The sequence below is a fragment of the Gadus chalcogrammus genome, chromosome 2, assembly GCF_026213295.1.
Source record: "Gadus chalcogrammus isolate NIFS_2021 chromosome 2, NIFS_Gcha_1.0, whole genome shotgun sequence".
Classification (NCBI taxonomy): Eukaryota; Metazoa; Chordata; class Actinopteri; order Gadiformes; family Gadidae; genus Gadus; species Gadus chalcogrammus.
In genome coordinates this window covers 18,984,905-19,008,320 of record NC_079413.1, presented here as the reverse complement: position 1 = coordinate 19,008,320, position 23,416 = coordinate 18,984,905, and the positions used below count along the sequence as shown (strand labels likewise).

General features: G+C 50.0%; 3 protein-coding genes across 3 annotated transcripts; 1 reads left to right on the top strand and 2 right to left on the bottom strand.

Moving 5' to 3' along the window:
* The first annotated feature begins 91 nt into the window (after positions 1–91).
* On the top strand, positions 92–3,052 carry trir (telomerase RNA component interacting RNase). Its single transcript, XM_056604863.1, has 4 exons — positions 92–341; positions 457–949; positions 1,316–1,387; positions 1,477–3,052. The coding sequence occupies exons 2-4, from the start codon at positions 641–643 to the stop codon at positions 1,582–1,584; spliced, it is 489 nt and encodes a 162-aa protein (XP_056460838.1). The 5' UTR covers positions 92–341; positions 457–640; the 3' UTR covers positions 1,585–3,052.
* LOC130402269 (ubinuclein-2-like) lies at positions 1,030–16,585 on the bottom strand. Its single transcript, XM_056606417.1, has 17 exons — positions 15,906–16,585; positions 15,287–15,415; positions 15,065–15,166; positions 14,488–14,619; positions 13,922–14,028; positions 13,125–13,632; positions 10,901–10,971; positions 10,205–10,334; positions 9,760–9,866; positions 9,246–9,356; positions 8,631–8,774; positions 7,283–7,333; positions 7,147–7,189; positions 5,410–6,798; positions 4,404–4,608; positions 3,237–3,305; positions 1,030–2,723 (listed from the first exon to the last, which is right to left on the bottom strand). The coding sequence occupies exons 1-17, from the start codon at positions 16,242–16,244 to the stop codon at positions 2,674–2,676; spliced, it is 3,687 nt and encodes a 1,228-aa protein (XP_056462392.1). The 5' UTR covers positions 16,245–16,585; the 3' UTR covers positions 1,030–2,673.
* Positions 16,586–18,409: 1,824 nt separating this feature from the next.
* LOC130397477 (40S ribosomal protein SA) lies at positions 18,410–22,516 on the bottom strand. The gene is made up of 8 exons (XM_056604854.1): positions 22,430–22,516; positions 21,761–21,932; positions 21,185–21,303; positions 20,353–20,598; positions 19,631–19,759; positions 19,211–19,370; positions 18,738–18,791; positions 18,410–18,557 (listed from the first exon to the last, which is right to left on the bottom strand). Exons 2-8 carry the CDS (start codon positions 21,891–21,893, stop codon positions 18,463–18,465), a joined length of 936 nt encoding a protein of 311 aa, XP_056460829.1. The 5' UTR covers positions 21,894–21,932; positions 22,430–22,516; the 3' UTR covers positions 18,410–18,462.
* Positions 22,517–23,416: the final 900 nt, after the last annotated feature.

The following is a 23,416-nucleotide window of genomic DNA, read 5'->3' as shown; positions in this document are numbered from 1 at the left end:
ATGATTCCTCCCCGCCCATTGTAGGGAGGGGGGGGGGGTGGGCGGACACCACGCCTTGACGTGATTCCTCACCACCCCCCAGCAGGGGGCGTTGGACGCCGTCGCGCCATGACTCCTCCCTGGACACAACGCCGTGACGTCAGCCGTAAGAGCCAAGATGGCCGCCAGCGAGTAACGAGGAGCTCATTTTTAAACATAACTCGTATTATCTCTGGAGTATCTCGTCTGCTGTGCGGTTCCTGAGGGCAGTAAAGTGACATCGAGCGATCGGATCTAATCCCCCTGGCTCTTTACTCTTCATCTGGACATTATTCGGGTACATTTGCCCTACAAAGGCCAAGGTAAACAAGGCATTAGCCCACCGCGCTAGCGTCTTGTTTCTGTGATCCTCTTCGATCTGAAACGTCTTATTATCCTCCCATGCTGTCTACTAATTATACTTTTAAACCATCATAGGACCAGAGGGCTTCTTAATTTCCCGACCGAGGTCAGTCCGCCTGCAACATGTTGTGAACGGCCTCTCCCAGACCGCATTCCTCCAAACCCCGGGACCCCCCGGATCGCCCCGGACTACCTGGACCTAGAGACCCCCTGGATCTACAGTTCATCACTTCATCGAGTCGAGACCCAAACGGAAAGGATGGACTCCAGAAGGGTTCACCACAGAGCCCACCTGAGCAGCAGCGACTCCAACAGCAGCAGCCCGGCCTCGCCGTCCAGCCCGGCGCTGGGCGGCGCCAGGCCCGGCGTGGGGCCCGGGGCGCCCGGCACGGCCGGGGCGGCCAACGCGTTCGCAAACGACGGCAGCTTCATGGCGATGTTCAAGAAGAAAATGGAGGAAGAGAAGAGGAGGAAAGAAGAGGATGGGCAGGCGAGCGGGGAAGGACCCGCGACAGACCCCCAAGAACAGTCAGCTGTGGACAAGAAGCCCCCCTCCGCGACCAGCTTTGTAAGGGCTTTGGCAGTAGTGAGATGAGATCAAAGTGACGTTAGTGGTTCGTGATCATGATCATTAATATGATCAGAATTAAAATAGAACACGTTATTAACGCTGATATAGTACAGGCCTTGGTTCATTGGACCATTGACACTAATATGACACACATATTGACACATGGCTTACGGTTCATTCGCTGGTCATCGTGCGACAGGAGCCCTACTGTTGGCTCTCCTCCACTGCCCACCTGGCTGCCAGGGCTCCTGGAAGGGCGTCAGTCTTGTCTCTCCTCACCCAGATGTAAGGGTGTCAGTCTCATTTCTCCTCACCCCGGTGTCTGGGCTCCTGTAACGGTGTCAGTCTTGTATCTCCTCCCAGGTGGGGAAGCGGCGAGGCGGCGTGTTCCTAAAGACCGGCATGGTTGCGAAGAAACTGAAACCGGACTCGGTTGTAAGTACATCAGTCTCTCTTCCCTGATCCGTCTAGTGTTTGTCTGCCGTTGTGTTGTTTTAACCGCCTGTTCTCTCCGTTCTCCGCAGGCCGAGCCGGGTAAGAGCGACGCCTGGGCCAAGTACATGGCCGAGGTAAAGATGTACAAGTCGCACCAGTGCGGCGATGATGATAAAACCAGACCGCTGGTCAAATAACCGGCAGGCCTCTCCCCTCAAGCGACTTTCTGTTCTGGGAGGAACCCTGGAGCTGCTGGGGGTTTCCTAGTACATCTGGACCATTTTGACCCTGCCAGAATCACAATTCATAAACACGAGTAGAAACCAGTTTCATTTCCGCCGCTTTTTTGTATCGTAAGGGTTCATGCTTGTGTGCTAAATCGGATGTTTTCATTTTTTAAAAACATACTTGCATACGTGAGCGATTGCAATATTTTCATATTTGTAGCTTCTGAGTCGTATGGTGGTTGATTTGACTCGCTGGTGGCCGTGTGAAGTTTTGACGAGATATCCCCGTGTTGCCTGTTCGCCCCCCGCGGTCCTGGTTGATCGGGGTCTGACCGTCGCGGTCAGTGCTGTATTTCACATCAGAGACTCAAACCTTCTGAGGCCTGCTGACACGTCTCAAGCCAATGTTATAAATAAAAGTCTTTTCAAACTAGTTCATAATTTATTTTAACGGTATATGTAGTTAGCTTAGATTTGGACAGCCGCTAACGCAGCGGTGAGACGACAGATTCTTATACTTCATGATTATAAGGCATTGTTTAATTGGAAGGTCGTTTCATTTCTTTACAAGAGAAATCAAGGTTGTTTAGAAAAAGCCCAAACGGAACATCTTGCATTTAGTTTACATTTCTTTACAGGATTTGAAGTATTAATTACATTATCATAAAAAGAAGCACCAAATGGACACACTGACCATTACCAGGAGAAATACACATTCAGCGCAACACATTCCCACCCCTGAGCTCGCTCTCACACACAGACGCACACAGACACACACCTTTCCACAGTGATATAGGTCTATCTTGTAAACATTGACAAATTTAGTCATTTCCATTTATCAATTCTATGAATAATAGTATCAAAAGTTATCAAATGGTTTAAAAAAAAAGTCCTGTACTGCTTGTTTGTGTCACTGAGCCAATCCTTGCATGATGAGGCGTGTTCTTCATCCCCAGTGCTTCAGCTCTAGTCCTTCTGAGTGGTTCTGTTGACCGTCACTCAAAGCCACACTCGATTCCGATTGGTTCCCGCCGGACAGGTGTCTGGCTAGGTGCTGTATCATAGAGTCTTCCTCTTGTTGGAGTCCCCACCCTGGCTTTGATTGACATCTGAACGGGGAGAGTAGAGCTCTTGAGCCACCAATGAAAACCAGAGCAGAAAGCATGAAAACAACATTACAGCATCGGAGCGACCGTCAGGACAATCGGCAGTTATAACGGCTACAGACAGACAGGTGGGCACCCCACAGACAGACAAGACGCAGAACCCAGACCCGACGGCAGACACTCAGAGCAGGACGGGCAGAAGCAGACGGACAGGTGTGGGGCGACTCCAGATCCACAGAGGAAACAATCCACTCCTGGTTTACTGTCTGACAAACTAGCACCCTATGGCTCGTAGAGACAAACACTAAGAGCTATAGATAGAACAGCCTCGGCTAGTAGATGTACAGCTTGTAGAGCCTCGGCTAGGAGAGCCACGGCTAGTAGAGCTACAGCTAGTAGAGCTACAGCTAGTAGCTGAGCTCAGCTTGGCTTGTGCCTAACCTAAACCGATGTTTCAGCGCCTGGACGTGGAGTCTCCCCACGTCTGAACAGGGGGAGGGGGAGGGCTGGGTTTACCTGAGAAAGCGATCTGCAGGTGAGGAGGCAGAGCAACATGAGCCCCTGCCTGGAGGCTCTTATAGAGATCTGAGGAGGAGACAGGAGACAGCGAGCCACCCCAGAACAGAGGAGGGAGAGCAGGGCACGTTATGGTGGGGACCGGAAGTGGGTCGTGGGGACAGGAAGTGGGTCGGGGACAACAGAAACAGGGCGGGACAAACAGTGATCAACAGCAGAAGGTGAGGCAGGGTTTGGCTATAGATGCAGAGAGTGGACACAGAGCAGAGCGAGGAGGTCAGGGAGAGAGAGAACAGTGTTGATGACAGATTGATGAGTTATGAAGAGGGGATGAGAGAGAGTTAGAGGGAATAAGGGGTCGTCGTCCTCCCAGACACAGCATGGGGTCACAACAAGGGTTCAGTAAAACAAAACAACAACAAGGTCTACACATGTAGCAAGACAACGAAGAAGACAGAAGCCACACACTAACTACTGGCACACAGAACGCAAGCTCCTGCTGACTGACCCTGAATAACTTGGCTTTACCTGCTCCATCTTACTGAGCTCTATGCTAACTATCCCCGTCGATCACCGGATGTGACTGAGATCGGCCATTTTTAAAACCTGGAGCAATGTCACAATTGGGCGTGTCCACCCAGATCAACACACACGCCCATCCAGCGGACTGGACCAATCGGCAGGCTGTGCACTCGGAGCGCCCACGCCCCTGGTGTGATGTCACTAAAGGGGAGTTTTTCCAATCGCCGTGTCATTTCTTAATCAACATAATGTTAAGGGCTGTCCCGAGAGACTTATTCACAGGGCCCTCAGCGTTACCATGCTAACGCTGAGGGCCCTGTGAATAAGTCTCTGGGGCTCCCCTTAACAGGGGGGGCCCTCAGTGTGAGCATAGCCCTTTACTATGCTAACAGCCTTAGCATAGACCTCCCTTTACTATGTTGACAGCTTTAGCCTAGCCCTTTAGTATGCTAACAGCCTTAGCATAGCCCTAAACTATGCTAACAGCCTTTGCATAGCCCTTTACTATGCCAAAAGCCTTAGCATAGCCCTATTCTATGCTAACAGCCTTAGCATAGCCCTGTACTATGCTAACCGTGTTAGCCTAGCCCTTTAACTATGCTAACAGCGTTAGCCTAGCGAACCGGTTCTAAGCTCGCCACTCACTCTGCGTCAGCACGGAGAACGAGGCGTTGCTATTGGCCGCCTGGGCGCTGGCGGCGGCGGCCGCGTTGGAGGAGGCGAGCGGCAGGTTGAGCAGCGGCGGGAACTGGAAGGGCAGCGACACGGGAACCAGACCCCCCAGTATGCCGTAGCCCCCCGGCAGGGAGGGGGCGGAGCCCAGCAGGCTGCTGCCCCCCGTGGTGGTGACCTGGGAGGGGGGGGGGGGGGGGGGGGGGGGAGATGGTTAGGGGTCAGGGGTGTGGCGTGCGTGGTCATGGTGGTCGAGGCACCCAGACCTTCTCTCTAGATCCTCTGAGTGACCACATGGTATGATGTGGTTCCTTAAAACCAGTTTCTTGTCCTAAATGTGAATGAATGTTGAACATTATAGATGTTCCAAAATCATAAATAAAACTCCCCGATACTGATTTTGTGTATTGGCCGATACAGAGTACGATTTTATTTATTTGAACAGCTGTATACTACTTACCCGGTATGGATATACCGATACAGCATCTAGCATTGTAACTACCAGCACTTGTTCTTATTGAAGGGTTCTCTTACAATGACCGCAATGTACTACTTGTACTAAGTCGCTTTGGATAAAAGCCTCTTCTAAGTGACAAAAATGTTATTTAAATAAATGAATCATATAGAACGTTCCTTAACTATCTAGTTCTTCTGAAAAATTAGTAATTTTTCAGTCAAACTAGTTGATTTTCAATTTATAATTAGAATAATACATTTGCACTCTTCTAGTTTAGCGTGAGCAATGTTTTTCTGACTTGGTAGCTCTGACGCATGTAGGTCGGAGATGACGCCTTTCTGACTTCCCACCTCCGCCCGTTACAGAACGCAGCATAACACTGTGACTGTACCGTTTGTGTTGTTCTCCGTCTGTGTAGTAAATGAGTCATGTGATGACATGGGATTGGCACTAGACTTTCGGAACAACTCTAGTAAACATGCAGAGGTCAGACATGTGAGTGTGTGTCATAGCAGTACAAACCTGGGGCAGCTGAGAAGACAACGCCGGCGAGGAGACGGACGTGATTGGCTTAGCCCCCTGAGTGGTCCCGCCCATTGCCCTCTGGCGCTGCGCTGCGTTGGCCGCAGCGGTGGTGGTGGGCGTGGCCCCTGGGTGCTTGCTGAGGGTGGAGGCGTTGGTAAGGCTGGTGCCGGTGCTGCTGTGTACCCCCACCGGCTGCTTCAGGCCCGCGTAGCCCCCGCCCGTCTGCTTGGCCCCGCCCCCCTGGGCCCCGGGGTAGGGGGGGCGGAACGCCTGGGCGGGGCTTCTGTTGGTGGTGTACTGGCGCAGCGGGGGCGTGGCCTGAGGCCGGGGCTGGGAGCTGGCGGGCGCGGTCAGCTTGATGATGGGCGCCGTGCTGCTGTGCCCCGCCTTGGTGAGCGTGGCCTGCATGGGCGTGATGAAGTTGGACTGGGGCAGCGGGTGGGGGGGCTTGGGGCTCAGGGTGGTCTTGGCCCCGCCCCCCGGGCCCTTTCCGGGGGCCATGTTGACCTTGCCGTAGGAGGAGAGGCCGGGGGTCATGGAGGGCCGGCAGTGCATGAGGCTGGGGGTGGTGGAGGGCTTACTGAGGGTCAGCGAGGGCCGGGGGTAGGACAGGCCGGGGGTCAGGGGGGACTTGGCCGGGGTCATGGAAGGCTTGCTGTAGGTCAGCCCGGGGGTCAGGGGGGTCTTGCTGTGGAGGGTGTGGGCCAGGCGGGGGGTCTGGGGGCTCATGTGGGGGGAGGGGCTGAGCGTGTGGACGCGCGGCGGCGGGGAGGTGATGAGGTTGTTCCCGCCCCTCAGGAGGCCTGAGGGCGGAGCGGCCACGCCCTTCGACCCCGGCGCCATGAGGGGGGAGGCGGTGGGGGGCGGGCGCTGCTTGGGGGAGGAGCCGCCGCCCGCAGCGGGGGGCCGGGGGGCGGAGCTGAGCACCGAGTGTCTGTGGGCCGGGGACAGGCCCTTGAGGGACACCAGGCCCTCCATGCGGTTGCCTGGCGACAGGGCGGAGACGGGGGTGGGGGCGCGGGCCAGCGAGGCCGCCGCCGGGGAGGAGGTAGAGATGTATGGCGAGGGCGGGGCCCCGGACACCACCACGCTCTTCTTCTGCTGCTGCTGGAGCAGCGGCGAGGCGTGCGATACGGTCGCCGCGACGACAGGGGTCTTTCCGGGGTCGGGCGAGGGGGGGCTGTCGCCGTGGGCCAGGCCCTTGGCGGCGTTGCTGAGGATGGCGAGCGCCTGGGAGATGGAGTCCAGGCAGTGCGAGGCCGGCTCCTCCTCGTCCTGCGAGTCCAAGCAGATGGGCTCCGAGGGGGAGAGGGGGGGGCGCTTGGTGGGCGGGGCAACGGGGCCGACGCCCCCTGTGGGCGTGGAGCGCTGGACCCAACCCATCTCCTGGGGTCACATGATGGAGCAGCCAATTAACAACCAACACCTCGTTAATCTATTCACCCTGATATATCCATTAAGTATATGTGACACGTGAACCTCCTAAGATGGCACAATTTGATTGGTTCGCTAACTCTGGATATTGGGCAACATCCCATGATTGAGATCTCAAACTTGGGATATTGCGTGACGGTCGTCTCAACACGCTAATAAAACAAATAAATCCCTGCAAAAAGTGTTATCTTGTTTATTTTTGGAGTGTTCACGTGTGGTACACCCCAAAAAAAAGTATTCACCTCTTCGACGAATAATTGTTAAATATTTGCATTTTATTCTGATCATCATGAGGATTACCTTGGGCTTGGCCTTGGGGGTCGTCACGATCTTCTTCTTGGCTCTACAGGGAGAAGGGCAGGGAGACGGGTGAGTGACGGACAGGCCGACCAATAAGGGCACAGTACAGTAGGACGTGGAGGAAGTGATGACATACGTGTTTCCTGTCAGGTGGCCGTGTGCCTGCATGCTCTCTTTGAAAAGCATCCTGCAGGGAAAAGAACGGCCAACATTGAATGTGTGTATAAGGTCACCAGGTGAGGGCTTGTGTCGTTTTGACAACTTAACATTCTAGACCTGCTGCTGTTCAACCATATGACAACCACTGTGTATAGGAATTAGGGCTGTCAAAATTGCTCAAAAATGACATTCGAATGTTCGTTTGGAAAAAAATCACGAATTCGAACTATTCGAATATCTGGTTGCCTATTTTACGCAGTTGCCGTCAATATGTCAATAATGCGACAAAACCATGGTTCAAATTAGTGGGATATATATATATCCTATATATAGGGCGGCGGCTTCCTGCTGGGCATTTCCTTACTTTAAAATGAGGGACATCGCGAACAGACGGAGGCTCATTCACAAAGCAGTTAGGCGCTTGTACCGCGGGAGTGTTTTTTCACATTCGAATATTATGAGGGACATCGCGAACAGACAGAGGCTCACTCACAAAGCAGATAGGCTTTGTGTAACCGAGCGTTGGCACTTAGATATTTATATGACAAGAATGACACAAGCGTGGAAGGGAAAATAGTCTCGTTTACTTAGTACCTATCAGAAGTCACCCAGTCACAGCGTGAGAGCTGGAATACCTATATCCAAGTACGGAAACCCCGAGGGGATAAAATACATTCGCTCTTCACAATACTAGTCTGTTACACTTGTACCGCGGGAGTGTTTTTTCACATTCAAATATTATGAGGGACATCGCGAACAGACAGAGGCTCATTCACAAAGCAGATAGAGGCGCTTGTACCGCGGGAGTGTTTTTTCACATTCGAATATTAATTTTCACGTTCGAATTCGCGTTTTTGGATACATTTCGAACGAATATTCGAACTTCGAATATTCGTTGACAGCCCTAATAGGAATCAACATTTTGGATTAGCATCGATAACTTAGTAATGAAATAATATGGTTAGATAATACTTTTCAGGCATTTTTTTGTATATAAATAATAAAAATAACTAAAAATGATAATAAATAAAGTTATTCCTGTCTTCATCGTTAATCTGAAGAGTTCCGATTCTCAGAGAGTACCAGGACACCGATGGAGGTATGTAAGCTATACTGTTAGCGTGAGGTACCTGGCTTGCAACCAGCCCCTGGGCCACTGTGGCTCACTGTAACCCATAGTGTCATCATCAGGTACCTGGCCTGCAACCAGCCCCTGGGCCACTGTGGCTCACTGTAACCCATAGTGTTATCATCAGGTACCTGGCTTGCATCCAGCCCTTGGGCCACTGTGGCTCACTGTAACCCATAGTGTTATCATCAGGTACCTGGCCTGCATCCAGCCCTTGGGCCACAGGGGCTTGACCTCGGCCTCCATGAAGGCCTTCAGGTAGTCCTCAGGAGACACTGAGCTCTGGCCCTCCAGCTCATAGCAGCCCAGCTTTACACGTACCAGGGTGCACAGCAACAACCTGCACACACACACGCATCAGAGAATAAGGGATGGAGACCGACGCACACACACACACACACACACAGGTCAGACACATACACACACACACACGTCAGAGAATGAGGGATGGAGACCGACGGACACACACACACACAATGAGGGATGGAGACCGACGCACACACGCACATCACAGAATAAGGGATGGAGACCGATGCACACACACACACACACACAGGTCAAACACAGAGTAACAGACACACACACACACGTCAGAGAATGAGGGATGGAGACCGACGCGCACACACACACACACAGAGTAACACACACACACAAACGTCAGAGAATGAGGGATGGAGACACACACACACACACACACACACACACACACACACACACACACACACACACACACACACACACACACACACACACACACACACACACACACACACACACACACACACACACACACACACACACACACACACACCTGAGCTTGTCATCCCAAATGAACTTCTTGCGCGGCCCCATCACCCTCTTCCCCGGCTTCTCCTCGTCGTCCTCCTCAGAGCCGTTCTTCTCTGCTTCTCCAGACTGCTGCCTGACATCCCATTATACACAGCCATCAGTATGGTATGATCCATCCCATAATACAAAACCTGTAGTACTGTGAGCCATCCCATAATACACAAACATAAGTACTGGGAGCCATCCCATAATACACAACCATCAATACTGTATGATCCATTCCATAATACACAACCATCAGTACTGTATGATCCATCCAATAATACACAAGCCTCAATACTGTGAGCCATCCCATAATACACAACCATCAGTACTGTGAGCCATCCCATAATACATAACCATCAGGAGTCAGAAGGAACACTGGAAACGATCATGTTTGGTCTTCAGTAGGAGATCTTGGGTGTGAGTACTGGGGTGGGATGTACCTCAGTCAGACTACGTGTGTGTGTGTGGGGGTCTTAGTGTGGGGGTCTTACTTGGCCACCTTGGCGATACAGTCCATGTTGAAGCGGGCGATCTGCTCGGGCATCACGCTGCACACGGCCAGCTTCAGCTTCAGCAGCGGCGTGCGGAGACGGTCGTCCTGGAGACAGAGTCAGAAGAGTCATGACACAGAGTGATCACAACGCTCAGTCCTCACTTCACCCCACCACGTGTTCTGGACCGGGATCAATACCGACACTGTGGGGTTTTACTAGAATGTAACTGAATGTGGAGATCATATAGAACATGTTAGGGTTAGATATACATGTACCTGTATGTTGAGGTTATATTATAACATGTTGGGGTTATATGTAACGTGTTGGGTTTATATCATAACATGACAGGTTATATAAGAGACCTGTAACATGTTACTGTTATATGTTAGGCTTATATATAACATGTTATGTTATATATAACATGTTAGGGTTTGGATTGTACCTGTATGTTGAGGCTGAGCTTCTTGAGGCGTTTCAGCAGGGCCTCTTTGTTGCAGGGGACGAAGGCCTCCAGGTGGGAGTAGACGGCCGAGCGGACCCCCTCAGGCTGCTCCTGCACCTGCAGCTCGATGCTGAGGAGGAACCACAACACCCACAGTTAAAGAGGGGGACCCCACAACCCACAGTCAGAGAGGAGGACCCCACAACACACAGTCAAAGAGGAGGACCCCACAACACAGTCAGAGAGGAGGACCCCACAACACAGTCAGAGAGGAGGACCCCACAACACAGTCAGAGAGGAGGACCCCACAACACAGTCAGAGAGGAGGACCCCACAACACACAGTCAGAGAGGAGGACCCCACAACCCACAGTTAAAGAGGAGGACCCCACAACACACAGTCAGAGAGGAGGACCCCACAACACACAGTCAGAGAGGACGACCCCACAACACACAGTCAGAGGACGACCCCACAACACACAGTCAGAGAGGAGGACCCCACAACACAGTCAGAGAGGAGAACCCCACAACACAGTCAGAGAGGAGGACCCCACAACACACAGTCAGAGAGGAGGACCCCACAACACACAGTCAGAGAGGAGGACCCCACAACACACTGTTAAAGGGGAGTGGGGGGGAGCAGTGGTGACACGGTCTACGGTGGGACCACCGGCACCAGAGGAGAACAGGTACTCACTCCAGTAGGATGTTGTTCATGTCCAGCGTGAAGAACTTCTTCCTGCCCTCCTGGTCGAACTGACGGGACGCCTTATAGAGAGAGACGGGGAGACACAGGGTTAACATCTGTTATAACGCCTGATCAGAGAGAAAGACAGGGTCAACATGGGCAGGGCCTTATCAGGTGCCACTCCCTCCCCAACCCAACAGGCTAACATACTCCCTTCATTTAAACAGGCCCTCAAAACCCACCTCTTCCAGATCGCTTTCGCCACATCACCCCTTCTCTTCTCTCCCCAGTTCCTCCTTATTTATCTTCTTATGTAAATTCTTATTAAATTATTTTGTTTTGTGTTCGCTATGTAAAGCGTCTAAGTATTTAGAAGAGCGCTATATCAATCAAATGTATTCTTATTCTTGTAAACATCTCATAACACCGGGGTGAGACGACACAGATCAACAGGATGCAATACTACGCAGGGTTGTGTAGGGATTAGGGCTGTAACGATACGCGTATCGAAACCGAAATTCGCGACACTCAAAGCCACAAACCTGTCTCGCGGTGTGAGAAGGCAGAGGCGCTATACGCCCTTTCTAACTCTCCGGTCAAATTTTCAGATTGAGATTTGCTAATAATTTGTCTGAATAATAGTCTGTTGACACCGCCCCCTCTTATCGATGCCGTAAGTATGCGACGAGATGCCCTCCGTGATGACAGCTCTCTGTGGCTACGGAGGATTGCATTTCTCCACAGCCGTCGAAGTCCTCATAAGCGATATGAACGATATGAATGAATTTATCCCGAGTGGGCCTAGTGCGAAATGTGTGATCCCTGTCTCTATTGTTTTGTGTGATTTGACCGGCAGTTGGACTGCTTATAGGTCGGAATGAAGCGGCCACCGATTATTGACAGGTTGGGTAATTCTACCGGACTCGTTCGCTTCTTCAATAGACACACACGCTACCGCTCGCTCTCCTCGCTCGTCCACGCACTCGCTGACGTCACTCACACACAAACATACGCACACTGCCATTCTCGCGCACACACATACACTACTCGTAACACTATGCCTCGTTATTGCGACGTTCATGTTAGACGTTCATGTTTTTCCCCATCTATTAAAACTTAGGCTATTAAACATGTTGCATTCTATAAGGCCTGATTATGTCATTATTTCAGCTACATAGCCTAATAAGAATCGCTAATAGGATATTTGACTAAACCACCAAACTAGTTGAGGGTTTTTGCCTACCTGCAAGCATCCTCCAATTGCAACCTTTGGTTATTTATTTATTAATTTAGCTATACTTTAATGGTATTCTTTCTGTTCAAATTTGTTCAGTGTTCCAAATTATTTGTTATTAAATGTTACATACATTAACTATGTACATAGTACATAGTTAATTGTTATATTGTTTAAATAAAATGCTTTTTAAATGTAAAAAAATCGTGGGATGTATCGAGCCGTGGGTCAAAAATCGTGATACAAACTGAATCGTGAGCTAGTGTATCGTTACAGCCCTAGTAGGGATACACAAAACGTTGTGTATTCACACACGCGTCACGTCTCTAACCAGAACCTTCAGCCCCGCCTGCCATCCCACACCTGGAGACAGAGGGCCCTTTTCACCCCAACCTCCTCTCTGCCACGGCTCCCGTTGCCACGGCAACACCCAAATCTCCTGCCTTTCCCTGCCAAATCTCCTCCAACTCCCGCCCCCCGTCCCCCCCCGTCCCTAAACTGAGACGGCACTGACTCACAGGCTAGGACAAACTAGAGGACACACTACTGAACAGCTCTTATCATAGTAGGTCCATTTCATTTAGCAGACGCTTTTATCCAAAGCGACTTACAATAAGTGAATTTGACAGAAAAGAAAGAGAAACAACAATATATCTCTGTCTGTACAGTAAGGATGTTCATAGAACCAAGTGCCAAGCACGAACAACCTCTAGGTTAACCAATTCAAAATATACAACAAAGCTAGCTATGATAAGACGCTACACGATGTTATGTACTGTTTTTAAGTGCAAGGACGTACAACATACAATAAGTGAGTAAGACAGGTTTTGGTGGGTTAAGGGGGAGGCTATGCAGAGTCCAGGTGAACTCTGTGGAAGTGGGAGAGGGTATACATGTGTCAGTGAGTGTCAGTTGGCGTCAGTAGGAGTGGCCATGTGATGGACCATATGGGGAGGGGGTGTGGTCATGTGACAGTGGGTGCGGTCATGTGACCCTTACCGTTCTCAAGTCCTCGATGCGTTTGATGAGGGGGGCCGAAAGGCCGCCGGGCAGCGGGGGGGAAGACAGCACCCGGGTGACTCCTCCCCCTACCGCCTTGAGCCCCGCCCCCATCCCGCCGCCGTTCTCGCCGTGGCCTGGGCTGCCCCCCGGAGAGTCCAGTATGGCGAAGTCCAGGTCGCCCATGAGGTCCTGCAGCATGTCCGTGTTGTCGCTGGCCGCGCCCAGCAGCGACAGCACAGTGGGGTCAGGGGCCAGGCTGGCCCCCAGGAAGTCGTTGCCCCCGGTGACCTTGGGCAGGGCACCAACGTTGTTGTTGTTGTTACTCTGTGGTGCTCTGGCGGCGTTGGGCCGCGGGGTTGGGCCGGCGCCCCCCGGGACGTGCTTCTTGCGGATCTCTTCCTTCTCCCTGGAGAAGCGGCGAAGCATGTTGGCCAGCTGGATGGAGTCCTTCATCAGCTTCTTCCTCTTCTTCTTCTCCGGGCGGTGGAGGTTCAGCGCCAACACCCTGAGGGCATACACGTGTTAGAGCCCTCCCATCGTTAGAGCCTGCCCCATCACACGTTAGAGGACACTCCCACATGCATTAGAGCCCCGCCCCTTGTTAGAGCCCACATGTGTTAGAGCCCTCCCCTCACACATTGGAGCCCGCCCCTCACACATGTTATGATCTGCACCACAACATGTTGTGGGTCACAACCACACAGCCCGGTGTTTCTTGTCAGACGGGCAATTAAGATTTCTGAGTAAATCTACTTTTATGCTTTTTCTCATTTAATACCCGATCATTTATTTACCCCTGTTTGGTCACTCGGTTCTTCTTGGGCTTCTTGTCCTCCAGGCCGACACCGTCTGGCTTTTTCCGTCTCTTCTTGATGACGCGCTCCTCGCCGTCCTTCACTTTCTGCCAGAGATGCCATGACACGTTAACGAGGTCATGACACGTTAACGAGGTTGTGAGTCACAGCTCATTGTAGTAAACAACAGCTCAGGGGAACTAAAAACCAAGTTTAATATCCAAGATGTATCAAGTTACTGTGCCAATTAATAACTTAATTTTAACTTGTGTCCTGATCCTAAAGTGTGAAATTAAAAGAAAACATCTAAAACTTAAATGTGAGCATTTTCTACAAACAAATAAGTTACACAACTGTATCACGACTAGACAAAGGATTACTTTGTGTAAAGATTGTTTGACTGAGACTATAGATTATCACATTGAAGGATGTTGTGTTGAATTATCAACCTGACATACTGTTGGGTTGTACGTGTTTACATGCCTTCTTCCTTAATATATTAATATACAATTATTATTATAATCCTTTAGTCCTACGTGGGAAGCGTCCAATCACAGTGAACCCACCTTGAAGTGGTTGGAGTCCCCTTTAGACACCTCCCCCTCAGAGTCGGAGGCGGGCCTGAACTGCAGCGTGCCGATGTTGATGTAGAAGCCGCCGTGTTTGGTGTTGAGGGAGGCGGGCACCAGCTCGTCATACTGACAGGGAGAGAGGAGGGCAGAGTCAGGGCCGCTGCTACCTGTAGGCACTCAAGTCTCCCTTCACTCATTACATTTACTCTACATGTATTACATTTAGCAGACGCTTTTATCCAAAGCGAATAACCATAAGTACATTTGTCAGAAGAAAGAGAAAGAACAATATATTGCTGTCGTTACAGTAAGGATGTTCATAGAACCAAGTGACAAGCCCTAACGATCCCTAGGTTAATAAGGGAGGCTCCACTTTGGATCAAAGTAGTGTTTTACAGATGCTCAGGTTCAGGTATAGATTACATTAGGATGGGTTGGGGTTGGTTGTAGGCTACGGTCGGGAAGAAGGATTGGTAAATTCAAACAGCAGACAGTACAGCGCATTTCAACTGTAAAGTGGGCGTCGTCCGATACGTGTTCCAAATAAATACAAATATGGACATGTACTCACAGCTTCCGAGTTATCTATGAAGGGGTCTGTATCATCGTAGCCATAACCGATGTCAATCAAATCCTGCATCCTATCACGCTTCTTCTTCTTCGGAGCCCCGCCCTGAAAAAAAACACCCAGAAACGAACGTTTAGTTTCACATCACGACGTTGGCAAGAAAACCAAACCGACGCCTCCTCGCTTCATGCGTGACGCAATGACTCGTTAAAACATGACACTTACGTATTTACTCTCAAACTTCTTGGCGAGGTTCTCCACCTCGCGCCGCTCTCGGTCGTCGTCGGCGAAGGGGTCGCTGGGGTCAAGGGGCGGAGTCAGGCCTTTACAGACCGGAGCTGCTTTGGGTTTTACCTGGAGAGGAAACACAAACAAGTTCGAGGGTTCAGTTGGTGGTGGCCCAATGTCTTTCCCTCCCAACAATTTAAAAACCAAGAAATGATCTTCATGGGAGGACATATACAAATTATACTTTTGGCTTAACATTATATAATGATCAAAAACAATTTAACAAATAGATTATAACCAACCAGTATTCACGTTCATCATATTCTCCTTTCTCATCCAGTAAAAACAAGTAACAGCAACTTAAGAGAAGTTGACACACACTAAAGTGTGTATAACTGAAATAAAGTTAACTTTTCATAGCTTCCTTAATCGTCTCTCTGTTAACAAAATGTGCTTCTAAATCATTGGCAACTTTAAAACCCGGTTCCCTAAAGCGTTAATGCGACTTGGAGATGCTACCGGGTCTCCGTGCACGGCGGAGGCACTCTGCTTGCAAACTGATGCCCAGGACCCCCTCCACCCCCGGGCCTTTTGTTCCGTCCTCCACCCTCCTGACCTGAGTTAAGGTGGACTGGACCAGCTCCGTGTAGCTGAACTCCGCAGACCCCCGCTCGTTGGGTTCCGTCAGCGGCAGGTTGAGGCGCACCGTGGGTTTCCTCTCGCCGGGCTCTGTGTCACCTCCCTTCACGTTCCCGAACAGACCCCCTCCTCCGTCTCCTCCTCCTCCACCTCCTGAACTGGCGGCGGCCGCTGCGCCTCCTCCACCCCCGCCTCCATCTTTAACCACCGGGCTGTCGGCTTCATCTTCGCGGCGGCGCTTCTTGGACTCCGAGGCCGTCGCGTCTGACCCAAAGGACGAGATGGTGACGAAGGGCACTTTCCTGGGCTCTGCCATCGGGAACAACCGTGTTCTGTCCGCCCCGGACACGACGAGGCTCGGGTTCAAGTGTCTCGGCAGGAGAACCGGAGATGGTGGACAACTACAGCTAGCGGCTAGCGGCTAGCAGCTAGCTCCCGGGGCTAGCTCTGTGTTCCTCAGAGTATGTTTCACTGACTTTTATCACGTCCTCGGTGGTATCAATCCATGCAGGAGCCCCCCGGGTTCCTCCTCCAGGATACACAAGTGGTGAAATAGTGGGAAAATTGTAGTTTAGGATGTGGATCCATGGAATGATGGGCAGGCTACCGCAAGGAGGCATCCGTAGGAGCCATCTTGATCGTTATTATCATTATTCAGGGAGGGGGCGGGGCTTAGGGAAAGAAAGCGGAAACTGAGGAGAAAGAGAACGGGGTTCAACCAATCGCGGAGCCGGAACGCCCCCAAGACACGCCTACTCCACAGACAAGCGCGAATGTGGAGCAGCCGATTGTTCTCCTCACGCGGGATGTTTTGACGGGACGGGAGCGCGCCCAGAACCGCGAGAACGCGCCCAGAACCACGTGAACGCGCCCAGAGCCATGAGAACGCTCATTTAAAAAAAAAAAATCGCTAAAGATATACATGCTACTCTATGTGTATATTAATATATTTTTGACACGTCAGTGATAAAGTTCAATGTAGAAAATATAAAAAACTATAAATAATTCTATAATCAATTTTATTTGAAGTTGCTTTTACAGAGTTCTACAAATTAACAGCAATGCTTTAAACACGAAAATAATGACAGCAAAAAGAGATACAGAAAATACTTGATAGTCACTACTCCTCTCTAGTGAGTACTCCTCCATGCTCTTTAGCCAAGCAGTAACACACCAGGAACATCTTATCACTTTTATAACACAACTCCTCCTGTAGGCCTACAAACACACAGAGTCAGGGTTACACCTGACCCTTTATGACAGAAGGCCGGAACGAGATATCCTGCTTCACCTACTGAGAGGTCTGTCTGTTGAATCAGCTGGAGGTTTGGGTCTGGGTCTAGGCGGGTTTGGTTCTTGGGGGTCTAGCTCTGGGGAATCTAGGTCTGCTGAGTCTCAGGGAACTGGGTCTAGCTCCATGTCTGGGTCTGGTGGGGGGTCTCGGGGGTCTGGATCAGACGCAGCAGACCCAGGCCATTTTCATGCCGATCACACCCTTAATCCATCCCCTCCCCCAGGAGGAAGCCCCTGCTGATCTCAGGACAGGGGTGCTATAAGGAGTTATGATAAAGAATAGCCTCTGCTTTTAAAGTCATCTGGGCTCCATGCTTAATGTATTTGTTTATGCCATGGGAGGTCTAAATGGTTTCTATATAAATTGAATTAGAATTGTGTCCAGTGGTCCACCTGCCTCGAGTTACGCCCATGACAAGGACAGGAAAATATTAGACATCTAGGCATCTATATTCATTTGTTTCTCCATCTATTTTGTTCAATACAAAATTCATTTTTTTACGGTCAAATTACCAAATTCAACAAACTAGCTTAAAAATGTGGATCTGCTGCCCGCTACAGGCTGAACAGCCATAGGCTACACCAGTATGCCTCCATGTAAACACAATGCTTGGAACATCTAGAGCACCTGCAGACCCTCCCAATACTGTAACGTAGCCCTTCATTCAGTATTTCAGAACCTAAATATATTTTCAAACGATTTTTTTTACCCACAATACCGCAGCAGTTTTCAGGTCAACTTCAAAGGGTTAACTTTTTTCACTAGCCGATTTCACGGTGTGGAACCACTCTGCTCCAACGTTGGTGAAACCAGTAAACCGGAGTTACAAGTTGTTCAGATTTAATTGAGATGCAAGTTACCTTTCCGGAGGTTAATTAAGTAGTTCTACATCTGATCTCCAGGGAACATGTTGGTTTACTATACACTCATTGGTGTTGTTAGCAAGCTAGTGACTTTAAAGCTTTCAGAAAACCCAACCGGTCCAAGTAGCTACACTAGTTATTAAACCGCAACTTGTAGAAATAACGTGAATTTAATGTACCCTTTGTTCTTTCCCGTTTTGCATATTGAATTCTAAAATGTTGATTCCATCCTCAATAACCAAATATAATTTGTTTTAGTCAAATAGCAAAGTCCCTGCTGGCTCTATTAAATAGGCAAGTAATAATCACAACAAACAGTCAGTGCAGGTTGGTACAAAAACCCTCAGTTTTTATTTGTGCCATGTGACATCATCACTCTAGGACCAATCAGCGGTGGCTCCTCCCCACTCCGGGGCCTGGGCGGTGGGGGCTGCGGACCAGTCTTCGGTGGCAGGCTGGGCGCTCCAGTCCTCTGCAGACAGACACACGTCAGACTCAAAACAGACTCAGGACACAACAGTCATGTTCACACAGGACCCATCTGGTTTGAGCTGTGACATGCAGGAGATGCGATTTTGCAACAGAATTTGTTGCAATTTTTGAATGTTTGCTACAGGTAGTAAAGAAACAGTGGATCAGCTGCATCACTCACCAGCAAAGGTCTCTCCTGCTGGCTTGGCGGGGGCCACGGCGGCAGCAGCGGTCGCTGAGGAGACAAACACCAGGGGTTAGGATGACCTCATCGATTACCACCGAATCAACAGCTAACCGTTACCATCTCTAACCAATACCTAGGTCGAACCATTTCCAACCTCGTATCCGGACTGAAACATCTTTAACGCAATACCTAAACGTTACCATCTCACAGGCTACCTCAGTACGAGTTAATTCGGGACAATGCCATCAAACAGAGATAACTCTTTTGTAGCAGGACCACCAGCCACGGCCCCCTGAGGAGCACAGGGACCAGGAGGAGGAGCCGCGGTTCTGTAGCACACGTCCTACACCCAGTGCGTCACGGTAAGGACGGCCCGGGCTCTAGCGTAGTGTGCACGGGTCCCGACCCCACAAACCCTACCACACCACGGTCTAACTGTATCCACGGTGACCACAAGGGGGTCTCACCTGGTGGGAACTGCTGGATGGGCACAGACGGGACGGCGACGCCCTCTGACCAATCGGCCACCTCCGCCTGAGCGAACTCGGCGGCGGGGGCGGTCCACTCAGCCTGGAACTCCTCCTTCCCGACGGCCTTCTCAGCCGCGGCCTGCTCCTCCTTCTCGATCTGAGGAACGCAACACCGTTAGGATCCCAGGAGCCCGGGTACCAGAAGGCTCACAGCCTTAACGCCACAATTAACTCCTTACATGGTCATTTATGCAACTTTATGAAGCTCTATGTTTACTTCGATAAATGTTCTCTATATTCCGTCTAGGTTCAACTTTTTAAGTGCTAGTTTATAGTTGCAGACCCGGATCATATAGTTTGATGGCTGTAGTCTAGTGCATGTAAATGTAATGGTGTCTTGTTGTCATGGCGTCTCACCTCCTCTGGATCTCTGTAGAAGTACAGATCGGGCATGACGTCCCAGGTGTGCTCCCTGGAGATGGTTCCCCTCATGCGCAGAACCTCTCTGGTCAGCATCCACCACATGAGACCCACAGAGTGGTGACCCTGAAGAGAGGACAGGAGGCTTTAGGACACTGCCTCATGTCAACAGGAAGCCATCAGGACTAAAACACTTCTCAATGTTTTCAAGGGCCCCTCTTCCATCACACCACTGCTTGGCTGATCTACAATCATGTGACACCTATGTGTTATGCTACTATAAAAGCTGGCTAGTTTTAAAAATGGCGATCAACAGCGCACATTGTATAATGGAGGCACTGGCTTTCATACCCGGTTTGATTTGTTTATACAGATAATTCATACACACACGATTTATGATTCCAGTTACTGTCCAGCCGAATGCCGCTAAACGCTGCAATAAATGTTAGCTGGTGCAGCTCCCTAGATATGATCCCAAATGGTACGGCAGGCTACGTCTTGTAGCAGGACCCCAGCCACGGCCCCCTGAGGAGCACAGGGACCAGGAGGAGGCGCCGCGGTTCTGTAGCACACGTCCTACACCCAGTGCGTCACGGTAAGGACGGCCCGGGCTCTAGCGTAGTGTGCACGGCCATCCCAGCATTAACTTGGGAATTAACCATTTCACGATCTCTTTGACAACGCCCCTCCGCCAAGGGAGGGGCGGCCCTCCGGCTCACCTTGTTGTTGCAGGGGATGGCGATGTCCACGTATCTCAGGGGAGAGTCGGTGTTGCAGAGCGCGATGCTGGGGATGTTGACATAGGAGGCCTCCGTCAGGGGCTGGTGGTCGGCACGGGGGTCCGTCACGATCAGGAGGCGGGGCTCCCTGAAGGCCGCCTGGATCTGATTGGTGAATGTTCCGGGGGTGAATCGGCCGTGGAAGGTGGTGGCGCCGGTGGCCGAGGCGAATTTCAGCACGGCTCTCTGGAGAACAGAAGGGACGTGATTAGTGAAATCAGCAGATGAGGCCGAGTTCGTTAAGCCTCAACTCATGCCAACTCTTTTACATCATCTACACAAGTGGATTCAATTATGGTACTGCTTGACAGCCAACTATCACCCGTTCAGACACATTTGTTTATCTTTATGTAGCTTGTTGCTAGGTGCTACCATACTCCGTTCATGGGACTTGCGTCCTCACGGGGCCAGTGAGCGCCTAGCAGTAATGTAGCACACTTCCGACACCGCCACACCAACAGCAGTGGGAGGTTTTAATAGAGTGCAGAGCAAAGCTGACGCTTAATACACGCGAGAATTACATTCTAAACACAATCCATTCTCATGTCAATTCACTCCAACCCATTCCAAAGTTGACTGGGTTTATAAAGCTATTTGATATATTTATGTTAGTGGGAGTGCAACGTAAATCTTTTAAAATGTAAAAAAAATACATGGATATAGCCGCTATTCATGTTTTATATACAGGCCAAGTGCTCCAGACAATCTGCAGTTCAACGTGTACGTATGTCGACCAGGTGAGTCTCAGGTGTACGGACCAGGTGAGTCTCACCTGCCCAGTGTTCCTGGAGGAGATGACGCAGATGTCGGCGGGGTTCTCGATGGCTACGATGGCCCTGGCCGCCAGCAGCAGCTTCTCCCAGGTACGCTTCAGGTTGATGATGTACACACCTGAGTTATAACAGGACATATCACCCCTATTTAGCACTTTAACATTTAGAGTTTTCTCTGACAACCTTGTCCGTCAGAATCACAGACAGGACCACTGGGTGGAGGGCAGCCCCCACTAAGGTTAACACAAGTAGTGTTTTGTAGCAGGACCCCCAGCCACGGCCCCCTGGGGAGCACAGGGACCAGGAGGAGGCGCCGCGGTTCTGTAGCACACATCCTACACCCAGTGTGTCACGGTAAGGACGGCCTGGGCTCTAGCGTAGTGTGCAATATAACGCTTTATTAATGCCCGGCTCACCCTGTTTCAGGGGAATCATGTTTACATAACGTAGATTTATATAGACAATGTCACTTAGGTTTACAAGAGAGATCTTAGTTAACGTTATGAGACTTCGCCATAGCGTCCCTGTTTGACAGGTCACTGCAGACTGATTGGTGGTTGTGTTCAGATACTGACCGTCACTCTTCCTCTTGTACACATACTGCTCCATCTGGAAGTCCATGTTGGTTCCTCCCAGATGTGTTCCTGCTGCCAGGAACTTGAGCACATCCTCCTCCTTCATCTGAAGCACATCTAGACCTCCGGACATCGTGACCGCTTTCCCTGGGTTACGATTTATATGGGAAAACTGAAAAAACACAGAAACAAAACGGTTAGTACACAGACAGGATTGGATTGACATTAATGACGATATCAAATCATATTCCTCTTAGACATCAGAAGTAGGCGGAGTGTTTTGAAATAAAATATAGGTGAAACAAAAGTGGCATTTTAGAAAACCACCAAAACAACCAGTTTGACATTTATAAAACCATTACTTGAATGTATTGTAACACGGCTTCTGAAAATTATAATTTATTTCTACTCATTTAAATGAGTACTGATTCATAATTGTCGGACCACATTCTCGGTTGCAACATTAGGACCAGTCAACGCGTGTCTGTGGCTAGCGCTTAGCTGCCCGGGTTAGCAGATGAAGTTAAGGGCGGTAAACACGTAATTATGATCTGAAACTGGGCTACATGCAACATAATTGTGTACATAACGCACGGGGTGTCTTTAATGATAATTTTCCAACCATAGTCGGTCCATCACGATCATTTATAATGAATAATTCCAACTCACCACGAAACAACGCCGTATAGAAGTCTGACTACACGGAGAAAAGAGGGTCCTGGGCGGACGTGACGTCGTATTTGTACTCGGATTCTCCGCCTCTGATTGGATGGCTTTCTTCCCTGGGCCACTGGAGGTAGTTTGTAGCTTTGACCACCAGGTGGCGGCGTTGTTGCACACCGACACTCATGTGACGGAGTCAAACGGGTTTCCCATATTAAGACACTGGGATAGAAAGCCCATATTAAGACACTGGGATGGAAAGCCCATATTAAGACGGTGCTGAGACACGTTGGTCAAACAGGGGCATGTGGGGCAACGTTATTTGCTTAAGATAGCATGTTCAAGGAGAGTTTATGGTAATATGTACACAGTTGAGAAATGTTTGGTGTTTTTTTAACAAATCTATCTCTCGCTAGTTTTAGAAATAACTTATTGTGGTGAGGTCTAAATTCATACACATCGTGGTGTTCTGCTAAACCTAGGGTAGATACAAGGTCGATGAAATTCGGGGCTGTTAGTTCACAAACCTTTCGTTATAGTTCCATCTTACAATCAGGCTCAGTGAAAGAGCCGATATAAAAGTATTTGATAAACAGGGCAACAATACCCTATATTACACCTAATAAACAATTGTTTATCCATTGGTAAGCAAATCCAAAATTAGAGCAGGCATACATTTTGGATAAACTATCAGGTGCTGGATTGCTGTATAGCTGGAAAGTGGAAACACATATTATATTACATAAATTGAATAAACTGCCCGTTTTAATCTAGGCGTTTCATGTGCGATTCTGACACGTCAGAGAGGAGTATCAGAATATCTCGGTCCTCTTTTCTCTCTCTCCCATGCGTTGGGGGGTGTTCCACCTCATGCTCTTCTTATCACCCTGTCGTCTCCTGATAACCCCAGGAAGGCAGTAACCTCGGGGTAGTCGTGTGAGTAGTGGTTAGGTAAAGACTTACCTTAGACACATACTGACTTGGTTACTGTCA